Below are 13,646 nucleotides of genomic sequence, written 5' to 3'. Positions count from 1 at the left end.
TCCAAAGTTCCAAACTTTCCGAGGGCGACGGTATCAAGGTGAATGTGAAGTTCAGTAGTAACTAAGGGACTAAATATCAAGTCCTTTTTACACACAAACTGATTTTAACAGTTATAAGATATATACACAGAAAGAATGCAAGTGACGTTTTACAGTAAGTTGACCTTGCAGAAGAAATAACTCGATTTTATTCACAAAAAATCAAGAATGGACAATATGTAACCGTTGCAATTTTTAAAAGAAAAGAAAAGATGAAAATGAAGAATAGTTCTTCTTCCGTTAGTATGTAAGGATGTTAAAGCATATGAGCAAGGAGAAACGTTAAAATGATGTTGCTATAAGCTTTTGGTTGCTCCGGGTCAAGAGATGTAGGCATTTTTGTTAGCTTGCCATGAATGAACAATTGATGTCATTAACTTCAAAATTTTCACGTTAATAAAAGGTATCCTGGTGTACTTTCTTGTGAAATGCCAATGATTTATCTTTTTTCCCACGGTAGTAAGAATAAATGTCTCAATAATTTCCGAACAGCCCTCGAACAACTAGTACACATACCAAAAAAACAAATAACACACATCTTTTGGAGTTAATAAACTCATTTGACATCAGGGATGCAAGAGTTGAGGACCCTACAGGGTAAAGTTAAAAGTAAAGTTGCAATTTTAATAAGACTTGTTGCATGAACTTGATGAAGGAACAGAAACATTTTCTTTGTTGATAGAAGGAATGGGCACACTGTCGCATGAAGGAGTAACTGTTGCAAGGTTAAATAAATTGTTATCGGTTTCAGTTTTCTTTTTTTTTCGATGGAGGATATAAAATGTTGCTCACATCCTTCAGTCGCTCTTTGGATTCTCTCTGTATTTACGGACTCAACTTATGCTTTGGTGACCCGTTCTGTGCATAATCATTTGCTCATCTAATCCACTTTGATATAAACTAGTGGCACACGTGCGTTTTCCTGATTGGTTGGTAAAACTGCCTTCAAAACCTGATAATCATATTGAAAGATCAAATTTAACTATTAATTAAGGGTCCAAATTTAATAAAAATTAATAAATTTTGTTGAATTTTGAATTATTATCAAAAGTAATATTGTTTGAAAAAAAACCCGGAGATGTAACAGATAACACAGGATGAACCTCTGCCATTCAGTCAACTGAACTGAATGTTGACTGAAAGGTCTGGAAAGATGACTGAATGGCACAGCTGTGCCATTCAGTCACCTTTCAGTTACAATTCAGTCACCTTTCAGTTGACTGAATGGAAGAGGTTCATCCTGTGTAATCTACTTGGCAGCCATTTTAAATATGGCGGCCATATTAGTATTCTTTTTATTTGGAATGCTAGAACGTCTTTTAAAGCATCCACAACCTATCAACTGTGTAAAATTTGAACTCATAGGATCAAAAAAAGTTATTCTTTAAACAAAGTCATTAACGATAAAATATATGGCGGATATCCTGAAAATGGCGGCCACATTGATTTTTGAGAGTTGGTCCATTGTTTATTATGCTTAGTACACTGAAATATACAAACTTGCAAAAGTTGGTGCTCTCTTCATTTAGTGAGCAATTTTGCACCAATCAGCCGGACTATATATATGAAGGAGATACCACTTGCGATTATGACACCTTTTAAGAAAGTGTCTTTGAAACAGACCTCATAGCTTTAAATCAAGTAATAACGTGTACCAGCTTGTTATTGTTAAGTTTTAATGCACACTGACTATTTTCCTAGGTTTGAACTCAGATTTTAAAATAACAATAGAACAGCCTTAACCTTTGTTATTTTACATAATTCTTAATATAACCAACTGAAATTATTTGATGCAACATTGATTTAAATATATTTGATTTTGTAATTGAGTTGGGTTTAAGACTCTTAAAGTCTGATATTCACACATATCCAATATTTAGTTAGGTTCGCGTGTTACAATATTTGCGAACATGGGTAAAATGTGTACTTTTTATTTGCGTCAGTTTTTTAGGGTTTTTTTTTTTTTGCTGATTTATTCTTCATAAATTTTGAATTATCATGTTCAAAAGTGAATGAAATATAATAAGAAAAGGGGATTTTAACGGCATACGTGAGAATTAAATCAACGTAATTACGATTTTATACGGGAATTAAGTAAATTAATACATTCCTTATTCTTCAAAGAATAATGGATTAATGTTTCCAATAAAATGATAGAGTATGATGCTATGATATCGTCCGATAGTTCTATCTAGTATGGATATTTGCAAAGTCAATAAGAAAATATATTGCAAACTCAGTGTGACATTTTTTCACACAGATTTACTTTAAAACTGAACGCCCTCATAAATAGGCACCGGCACACAATGTCAAGTACCTTGTATATAAACCCTTCGATTTCGGAACACCCGATTGCACACCTGAAACTCGTGGCCGACGAGTGGTATTCTTTTCGTGGTCTTTAATGCATTTATTTCTTATTCATGTGCATATATTATTTGTAAATAATAAATTGACCAATTAATTTGATGTAAGTATTCTCATGTGTGTAAAATTTGATAATTTCATTGCGACCGAGTAGCACGGCGAGGATGTACGTCCACACAGGTGAGACCTCAGCGAAGTACTTCGAACTGTTTAGCTGTCTGTGCCTTATATAGGGGTTGTAGGGACAGCAGTGATGAAAAAGAAATAAGGCGGACAGAGCCTGTTTACGAGCGATGTTCAGCTTTGAAAAGCTTCGGGTTAGCGACGGGTTGTACTGAATTCTAATTTGTTTATATTTTAGTTTACACAATTTTAAATGTTATATTTTCTGCACAGAGCAATCAAAATAAGTTCTGGTTTCAAAATGTCTTCAATGATTTCAAATCTAAACGACTCCATTAGAAAAAAGTTATATAATATATTTTGTTGTGTAAGTATTTACCATGCCCTAATTAATGTTCTATTAAAAGAAAACAAAATATACCTTAAATGTAATTTATTGACACCACAGTAATTAAACAGAAATAAAACCAATACGTACTGATCAAAGTTATTTTAAAAAATGTTGAATTAAATATAAAGGTACATTAACAAGCTTAACAGTTACATCCAATGTAAGTAGCATTTTAAATAAGTCAGACATGTAACATTAAAAGCAAAAACATATATAGGTATAAAGAGGGCAACAGCTGTAGAATTTTAACTTGAAGCGATTTAAAAAGTCACATTAAATAGGAACAGATAATCAATTCCTCAGGATACGCAAACATATACATGTATCTGAAGTCGGCAACAATTCAGCTTAGTCATCCGCTTTAATAAATATTAGACAGGGACGCCAAACACATCAACCTCACAAAGACTGAGATACTCTGTTGTCTTGGAGATTTTAACAAATCTCCCTTGTGGTGGCGTCGAACAGTTGATGACGACCAGCTGTGACGCAGTACCGGGACCAGCAAAGAAACCACAGAGAGTGTTGACATCAGATTCTGTCAGTCCTACAGTGACGGTGACATCACGCAGCCGGGACGAAAAATCTAAATAAAAGTCAAATAACATGTGTAAACTAAATGCCGTTATGTTTTGCTTTATAGGCCTAATTGTCATAAAAATATGCACAATATATTTATATATAAATATAACACAGGAAAAACCTAACCAAAGTGTTTCCCCTAGATTACACTTCCCTGTACTTGTTTTAATTTTTATTGTTTTGCATGATTAACCCATACAAAAAGGCTCATATTAAGCAAAATATGATTATTTTGTTTTTAACGTAAAAAGAAAAGGTTGAAATTTTTCTGTGATAATTTTTCAAGAAAAATGTGATCAATAAGAATGATTAAAGTTTGACGATATCTTGCTTTGGCGATTCTAATATTGTTACGGGTCATAATTACAATGAATGTTGAAAGTTAATATATGTTAAGCAGCTTAATTGTAGGATGTGGCAGGAATAAGTATGCTAATTCATTTTCTTTAGCGGGTTAAGTTGTTTTTTCTGCAATGATGGCTACCTTAAAAACCCGCATGAATCTCAAAACAAGATTTTATATTTTGACACATACACATTTACATCTATCTTTTAAGAAATTAATAAATTGATTGTAAAAAGTTGGTAAAATCCACTTCAGTGCTGTTAATGTACATTATGTACATCAGTACGTTATCTAAAAGTAACAGCCAGATCGTCTCCTATTGGAATTTGAGTTTGAGACATCATCTTGATTGTTTTGTGCAGTTCATGGTATTACGTAGGTTGCTGTACATGTAGGTTTCGACCAATCAATGAACGGCGTGTAGATTTCAGTATTGTTGTTTCTATAGAGTTATGAATTAACTATTAGTTTTAATATAGGGAATCATACTTGGTGGATGTAAATATATTATTATCGTTGTAAATCCTTGATATCACGTGCTATTAAAAACTATCTTGATGACAACGGAAAACTTTATAATGTCGTAGACTTTTGTTACTCTAAGCAGTTTAATTGAGGCCCCACTATGCAGTTGCCCTATAGTAATCACTCTATTATATTCTATGCAGTGACTTTACGTAAAGTTTCTATGTGAAAGCTCACTGCATAATCCTCGTCTTGACTTATTTTCTCCTCTTTAACTTAAAGCTGAACACCGCTCGTAAATAGGCACCGTCACACAGATACCTGGTATATAAACCCTTCGATTTCGTTACACCCGATTGCACACCTGAACCTCGTGGCCGACATGTAGTATTCCTTTTGTGGTCTTTAGATTTTATGCATTTTTTTCTTATCTTATGTTCATTTTCTGTTCGTAAATAATGCATTGACCAATTTATTTGATGTTAGTATTCTCCTGGCTTCAAAAAGGTGCGTAAAATTTGATAATTTCATCGCGACCGAGTAACACGGCGAGGCAAAATGTACGTCCACACAGGTGAGACCTCTACAGCGAAGTTCTTTGAACTGTTTAGAGGTCTGCCCCTTATATAAGGGTTGTAGGGACAGCAGTGATTAAAGAGAAATATGGCGGACAGTGCCTATTTAGGAGCGGTGTTCAGCTTTAATTCCTGTATACTACACAAATAAATAATCCATGTTTATTACAAAGAAACGAAATGCATGAAATGGATTGCTTAAGTCAAGGGTTAAGGTCAAGGCAAAGTTCTCTTAAAAGATTATTGATATTTTATACATTATATGTAATGTTTTCTATGACAATCGTAGGAAACAACCTAGACGTAACGCTTTTATATTTCAATAATTTACAAAAACAAAGATCTGAATAGCTCACATTATTATAACTACTTTGTAATAACATCCGTATAACCTATAACTAATAGCATATAATTGCACTGGATTTTATAAATTAAGATATCGTGCTAAACCTGATATTATTTCCACTTTATGAATCTAACTGTATGTTTGCTACAAACCCACCGCCATTTAAAAGTTCTTGTATATTATGACAATGTGTTGAAATTCTACTGAGAAATTTTTAGTTTTTTTACTTGCATTGCGTAGTAGCCAATAAATTTATTATCAGTAACTTTACACTAAACAATCGCACAAGAGTAATGTCTGTATACAAATGTGTAAACTATCTGCAGAACAAACAGTTATGGATAACTCCCCTCCAAATATTGCCAAATTAAAAGGCTGTGGAACTGACTTGAAATTGATTTATGTTTATAACATTTATCAAAGCTCAGGGGCTTTATCCACCCCTCTTTATCAAGTATTTACAAATTATTGAAATGTCTTGTATATGGTTTAATCCTTATCCCTTAACCATAAAATTTTTTGATATCCCTTACCCATATATATTCCCGTTGATCATGTCAAGACGCAATTCAGACATAGCCCCTAAACCTGGGGTCATCACCTTACCCTTCACCCTACCCTCCAACAAACTCAAAAAGACTAAGTATCTTGAAAACATGCATTCTTCATCAATTATATTTTTTTTCTTCTGTTTTTCTGTTTTATGGCATATCAAATACTAAGTATGTCATAATCCTGTGGATGGTTTTTACCCTCATGAAACGGAAAAAAGGCTGACTATCTTGAAAACTGTTGAGATTCATCTTACCGCCTACACTGTAGCCATATATATTCATGTGTTTTTATGTCGGGGGCATCAAATGGTGTAATCCCGAGGAGTTGCCAAATAGAAAATGATAAAATATTTTAATGATTATGAAGATCCACATCTCTATTAATCCATTTTTACTCATATTTCAATATTGATTCTTCAGATTGACAATGATAAAAATGAATCCCACCACATGACATACCTGTTCAAAGACTTAAAATTTCAAGCATTAAATTACGGGAAAAATCGAACATAAATGTGTTATAGACAGACAAACACAAATACATTCAAACACACAGACAGACGAGTATATGACGTATACTCCCAATCTCATTTGAAGCGGGGGTATGACAATACCAATCCAATTCCAAGAGATGGTTTTGCAACTGAAATATATTTTGTTTTTGAAGAAAAAAACCCTACAGTATTGATTATACCCAACCTAACACCAGAGTAAACACCATCTGAACCCTGGGCTTACATTTGAGGTTTTCCTTGGATTTACTATAGGTTTACTTCTTAAGAATTTGTGTCCACTTTGGGTTTACTCGGGATTTGCGATTGGGGTTAACTAAACGGTGTGTTGCTTAAATGCGGAACGGAAAACGGAACGGAACAGAAAACGGAAAATCTTATCTAATGTTATTTACTTTATAGATTTGTTTATCATGCTAAAACCGATATCCTTTGTCTAATATTTAATTTTTTTGAAAGATTATCAATCCGAGATTATTTATTCAAGAATAATTATTTCCCCAAAATCAACAGTACATGCATTGACCACCATACCCTGTCCTAAAATATCCTCGATTCACATTTTGCTGAATAGCTCGATATTTTTATGTACCTCAGGGTTCAAGCGATGTTCTTTAAGAAGTATGAACATTTTTCATGATTTCTTCTTTAAAACGTCCTCTCTAGCTCATTAGGTTCAATACACAGCTAAAAATAAAGAAGTCTACAGGGTTTTGCATTTCAACTGACCCGGATGATAACGTTAAAAAATTGTGCGAGGTCTTCTGAGTGACCTACGAATGGATAAAAGATGTCAACATTTCCCATTATAAATCTCCGTAAGAATTCTGTTTTCGATCCTGTGAATTTTTCCGATTAAAAAAAATGATAATGTGTCAATGAAGTTTTCTTGGATATTTCTTGTTTTATCTGAAATAATTGCATATTTCACAGGTATGTACATTTTGTTTTTAAAAATCGTCCAAATGTGTTGTATAACTATTAATATTTTGGAATCAGCACACCATAGTCCCAATTTATAATCGGAAAATCAAACCAGACAACGTCTAGATCTCTATATTCAGATCTTATGTATATAGCTGCAGGAATGAACAACTGTCAAGTAATGGAAACGTATTAAATAATTGCACTGCTTAAAATACTAATTTTACTAAAACCAGGTATTATTAACGGTACAAAATGTAGAAAACGAACGCCGATATTAAAGGAAATATAAAACATAACATAAAATCCACAACGTTATTGGTCCAATTAAAAGATGCTACTTTTTGGTAAAATGATATTTACAATAGCGGGACATGTTTGCAAATAGAAGATGCAACAAGACTTCGTAAAGATGATCATGGATTTCGTCAGTGGTACTTGTATATAAACACTTTGAAAATAGTAAGATTTTATATAATACGAACAATTTAGATATCCATGTACTCTCTTGTATTCCTACGCCAGAGTTTAACTTCGTTCAACCAAAAGCTCGGCTGTCTCCGTAAATCTTCGACAAACAGAGAGGCTCTCTTGCTTGTCGGAGATTAACGGAGACAGCTAAGCGTCTGGTTGAACGAGACTGGAGTTCAATATCAATATTGCTTTGATCCGTACACTTTTTAGAATTGTTTCGATTGTTATTACATAGTTTAAAATCTATCTTTTAATATTACACAACATGATTCATATGGGGTTTCTCTTAATTCTTGTCTGAAAAGTCTAATTATAAAAAAAGTGCGTAATTTAAAAAAAAACTAGAAACTAATTGCCACGCAAGATAAGTTGATTTTAAAATAAATGATAATCGATAAAATCAACTCCCGTCAGTACTTTGATTTATCTTACTATCCTACTGCCTGTAATTCCCGCCCCTTGTACATGTATATTATGAATACACATGTACCGTCTGCTTTCTGACCGGGGTTTACTTTTTGTTTCCACTATGGGTTTACTTTTGGTTTACTCTAGTAAACCCGGAGTAATCCCAGAAAGTAAACCCAGGGTTTAGTTGGGGTTTACCTTCTGTTTGGTTTGGTCTGATCGATACTGTAGGATGGGAATAAAGGTGTATCATTCTAACCGTATATAGTCAATAAATATAACTTGAGTATATGTTATTGATCCCCCCTTAAAAAAATTCTGGAACAACGATCGTATCTGGATAAATCGTTTATAAATTCTTTAAAGTTAGAAAATTTGATATTGTTTATATTTTTTTTAAAAGAAAAATTGTCATTACTACCAGTTAATATTAAAACCACCATCTATATTTCATTAGAATTTTGACCATTATGTTAAATATGAATGTTCGGATGTTTTGTTGGTTTTTTTTCTTGTTTTTTTTTTTTTGGTTTTTAGCTCACCTTAGCTGAAAGCTCAAGTGAGCTTTTCTAATCACCTTTTGTCCGTCGTCCGTCTATCCGTCCGTCCGTCTTTTCACATTTTAAACTTCTTCTCTAAAACCACATCGTCAATTATATCCAAAGTTGGCACAAAGCATCCCTTTATAAAGGTGATTATAAATTGCAGAAATGAAAGACCGATCACTATTTAAAACGGAGAAAACCTCGAAACTGTAGAAAAAGGGGGTGCATTTTAAAAAATCTTCTTCTCAAGAACTATTGAAGCAAATTCAACGTAATTTAGCAAAAATAATCCTTATGGAAAGGAAATTATAAATTGCAAAAAATTATTGGCAAACTCTGTTTCAATTTTGAGTAATTAAAGAAAATAAAAATAAAGAGATAATCGCTGTCAATCAGTTTATAACTTCGGGTTCGGTATTCCTTATCGAAAACGAAAGTTCATTGTGTAAGGCAGCCAAGTTTGAATGTTGACGCATGGTAAACGGGTCAAACTGACAAAGATGTATTTGCTTGTTGTGCAACAGTTTACATGCGAAGGAATACTTGAAACATGCTACATATATTTGTGCCAATTTAGTGAAGTCAATTGATATTCAATCTTTCGATGCGTTGACCATTTCACTCCTGACCGTGGTTTTACGTTGTTTTGAATTTCGTTTATGCTTTTTAACTTGAGAGGAAATATTACCTGTATTTTGGGATTTTATGTATTAAATCAAATATAGACTTCGGTAAATCAGACAGTTAATATTTCACCTGCGCAAAATTAGCATAATTTGATGCACTAACAGCATATCATATTATAAATACTATACATTTTATTGGTAATTCGGTACGATCTCTACGTTATGGTTGATTATAATACAACGTGTTTTGTTAAGATGCTCTGCATTTTCAGTCTAAACGGAGATTGTTTTTGCTGCTAGAAATATATAGGTATATATATATTATGAAAAATAAATTGTGCTCTTTCTTTGTTTTAGTGCATGTTTCTTCTGTTTTTATTGTTTATTTACAATTTTTTCTTTACTAATCATTTTCAGCTGAGTCAAGTTTCGAATTATAAGCAAGATACAGAGCTTTGCTCCCAGAACTGAGGTCATGCTTTTGTTCATTCTGAATAGGAAATACCAAGTTTAAAAATCTTAAGTTGAATGTAATTAACTCATGTGAACAAAAAATTGACTCAAACCAAGCAGAATTGTGAGTTCTGTATCTTGCTTATAATTCTACGATTGACGCTGAAATTTTGATTTATCACTAGAAATGTCTCACTAAACGGTAAATACTTGTACAGAAAAAATTAAAAGGATAATATGCTATAACAACTTTTTGGGGCCACCTTCTTATGCAATGAATCTACACCAACTTTGGTGGTTATTCAGACACAATTAAATTAAAACGATCTCTTTAAAACAGTTTAAAACATTTCTGTTACGGGGATAAATCTATTATCGCTATTCTTAAGAAAAAATTACAGCGGAAAATCATCTTGATTTGTAGCCATTTTTTAATGTGATCTTGAATAAAGATGAAAATAAAGTGTGGGCCTTAGTAAAAAAGAGCGATATGCCTGTCAATACATTGCAGTCTGAGGCTCATTGAAGGGGGGGGGGTTAGACCTTATCAGAAATCTTGACAAGCAAAAAAAAAAAGAATTTGAGTGCGGCTATGTCTAACTTTGCAAAAAAAAGTGTGTGTGTGTGTGGGGGGGGGGGGGACCCCTTACCCCTCCACCCAGTTCCGACACCTATGCATTGATTATACATGTAATAGCTCTTTAACATATTACATGACAACATTTTTCATTCGAGTGTATTCATCGATCAAGTGCGTAAGGTTATAAAACATAGCACGAGTTCACGCCTTGTAAACAACAATGGTTTATAATGTGGAAGACCAATTAAATATTTGAATGTTTTTAATTGAGCACCTTGAGGTACACTTTTTCTCTTTCACATATAGGAATCTTTTTTAATAAAATACAATAACTAGCAAGTACAATGTAGTTGAAGATGAATATGTACCTATGTGCATATTCTCATATATAATTTGATCGTTTTATAAAGTGCGGGGGCAGAACTGAAATAAAGAGAATTGGAAGTTATGAGTGTACCCCTACCAAAATGTTGTTTTCTATCTTGCATAGGATCTTATTTTTGGTAAAAAAAAAAAAAGGGGGTTTAATGTCATAGAATAAGTGTAGGAAAACTAGACACGATCTCGTTGCGAGCAACGAGGAGGTCTTCCGTCCGATTTTCAGAAGGTGATATGATGTCATGGACTTTAACTTTCGAAAACAAAACATGATTTCGAAATAGGAGTTGAGTACTACTGCTTTTCTGCAATGTTTTTATAAGTTCTCTTACGTTGCTTTTTTAAATACTTGCATTTCTTCCAATAAAGATAGAAAAGATTAAACTTTTTTACCTCTGGCCCCTAAAAACCCTTGTTAGGTAATGCATGAGAAAATCAGGATACATAAACGTATTATACTTAATTTTGCTTTTATATCCTATTACAAAACATCTTTCAGTAAACGACTATATAGATAAAAGACTTTAGGATCATCTTGATCCTTAATTTGAAGAGTCATTCCCTTTTTCTTGATATCAAATGAAAGGTCTTTAAATGTTAAACATATTTGGTTCAACAAGTCTTTGGAAATTCCTTACTGCTCATGAAATTTATGTGAAAAAATGTTTTAGGGGCTGATCCATTATCCCCTTATAGGGGCTGTTTAACGAAATGTTTCTTCTATACTGCATTTCAAAAGATTTTTACTTTCTGATATATGGGTGATTAATTTTACAGACATTTGACCTCTAAAAACACCTAACTAGTAACACACGATAAACTGACCCCTTACGTCGTAGCTAGTATGGTTGTATTACGACTTTGACATCCGTCCTTTTCATATGATCTATTATAACAAATAAATATGTAAAGTTCAAAACTATTTGTGTACAAATGTACACATCTCTATTTTTGTTCTTTTAAATAGTCATGCGGCCGCGGGCAAGAGAACGGTTACGTAATTGTTCACACACACACAGCTCAGTACCCAGCTAGATTTTAAATGCGACTCAAATGCATTGCACGGAAACAGTTCTTTTGTCCATAATGTCCATAACTTAATAACTAAATGTTTAAACACTTTCCGTATGTAATCTGGTACCCTCTATATCAGTTATACGCACAAATACCCCGTTTATTTGCCAAATAAAACACAAATACATGGTAACAAGTCTAGCTTTTTACACTCATATTACGCAATACCCGAACAAAATATTATTGTTACGACATTGATAAAGTCATAATGAACAACTTTTGCAGCGACAGCCATATCGAAATCTTAACCGCTTTTGAGTTATAAAGTGAAAACGTTCAAGGGTTCTAGGTCCCTAGTTTGAGGGGCCAGCCTCTTTTTCTTGATTTCAAACAAAAGATCTTGTAACTTAAAATATTTTTTATTCTACATGTCTTAACAAAACATTTGCGAGAGAAGAGATAAACTAAGAAAACCAAGCAAAATTACAACGCTTTTTTATCTCAATTTCCGAGCCCTATCGAGCTCCGGCGTTTTTTGTGGTAGGCTAACATGAATGCTTTTGTGCATACAAACAATTTTTTGTCTATCATCCCTGAAATTTTGAAATCGATATCGTTTGTAGTTTATGAGAACACTCTTGGACAAACCAACACCCTAAACATCCTTAAAATGACAATATCTCAAGAACGGAAATGACGTCATCAACCAAAAACATTTCCGATAAGGTTCAGGACATAGGTAGTAAGATCTGAAAATTTCGTGCAAATCGGTCGAACCATTTCTGAGATATCGCGTGCACAAAAAGTGTTAAGAAAAAAAAAGAAGAAAACTAGAGCAAAACTCGTTGCAAAGCAACGAGTGGGTCTTCCGTTAATGTCGGAAGTAAAGCTGGAAGTTCCTGTAAGAAGCAGAGCTCTTAAACTAACAACAATAGTAACTAAAATAAAAAGATTTAAAAAATCGAATTATTCCTGGTACGACTTAACAAAATCCGAATGATTTTAAGTACGACTTAACAAACACCTTTCCAGTTTCAAGAACGACTTAACAAAAAAAAATCCGAATTGTTCAAGTACGACTTAACAATTATTTTTGGTACGAGTTAATTTTACTTTTAACATTACGCTGTTTTTTAAACCAAGGACGCGGAATAAAAATTTCCGGAAAAATCAATTTTTAAACCCCGATATCTCTGTAATGCATCGTCTGATTTTAAAACGACTTTCAGTGTTAGATTCAGCTTGATAAGCTCTATAAAACACATATTCATTTTTGATTTGATCAGAAAATCCTTTTTTTCGAAAAATTTGTTTCACTTCCGGTTTCGACCGGAAGTGACATATTTTCATTTCGAGCCTTATTACAGAGGTAAATCGACCAAATCATAACCAGTAAAAATTCCAAGCCTCTATCTTAAAGCGTTTTTGAGAAAAGTCCGGGACAAAATGATTTTTTTAAATTTTTAAAAATGACGTCACGTCAAAACGGAGGTGACGTTCTCTTCCAATTTTAACATTCTGAAGGGACGCCAACTTGCAAAAATCTCTGAAAATTTCATCAAAATCAGTTAAAAACCTTTTGAGTTATGAAGCAAAAAAGGAGTCAGAAGAAAAGAAAAAGAATAATAACTAGAGCAAAGCTCGTTGCAAAGCAACGAGTGGGTCTTCCGGTGGTGTCGAGAGTAAAGATAGAAGTTCCTGTAAGAAGCAGAGTTTTGAAACCAAATACAAAGAAAATTTTAAAAAATATTTTTAAAAAATCGAATAATTCTTAGTACGACTTAACAATGTTTGAATGATTTCAAGAACGAATTAACAAAAACCTTTACAATTTCTAGAACGACTTTATAAAAAATGTCCCAAATGTCTTCAAGTACGAATTAACAATTTCCGAATTATTTTAGGTACGAGTTAATTTAACTTTTAACATAACACTATTTTCTA

The 13,646-nt window shown here is 33.0% G+C and overlaps 2 protein-coding genes across 2 annotated transcripts in view; both read right to left on the bottom strand.

The window, feature by feature from the left end:
• Positions 1-13,646, bottom strand: part of LOC136274997 (ATP-dependent DNA helicase pif1-like) — a 423,530-nt gene that overhangs the window by 316,168 nt on the left and 93,716 nt on the right. The gene's annotated exons all lie outside the window — the stretch shown is intronic.
• The window catches only part of LOC117680552 (fibropellin-1-like), a 61,873-nt gene continuing 51,205 nt past the window's right edge, over positions 2,979-13,646 (bottom strand). Inside the window, exon 10 of the mRNA XM_066083296.1 lies at positions 2,979-3,506. Coding sequence (XP_065939368.1) covers positions 3,292-3,506 — 215 coding nt within the window. The 3' untranslated portion in view covers positions 2,979-3,291. The remainder of the gene's footprint in view (positions 3,507-13,646) is intronic.

This window comes from Magallana gigas, chromosome 1 (genome assembly GCF_963853765.1).
Source record: "Magallana gigas chromosome 1, xbMagGiga1.1, whole genome shotgun sequence".
Lineage (NCBI taxonomy): Eukaryota > Metazoa > Mollusca > Bivalvia > Ostreida > Ostreidae > Magallana > Magallana gigas.
The sequence above is the reverse complement of the archived record's forward strand: the minus strand, read 5'-3'. Positions and strand labels throughout refer to the sequence as shown.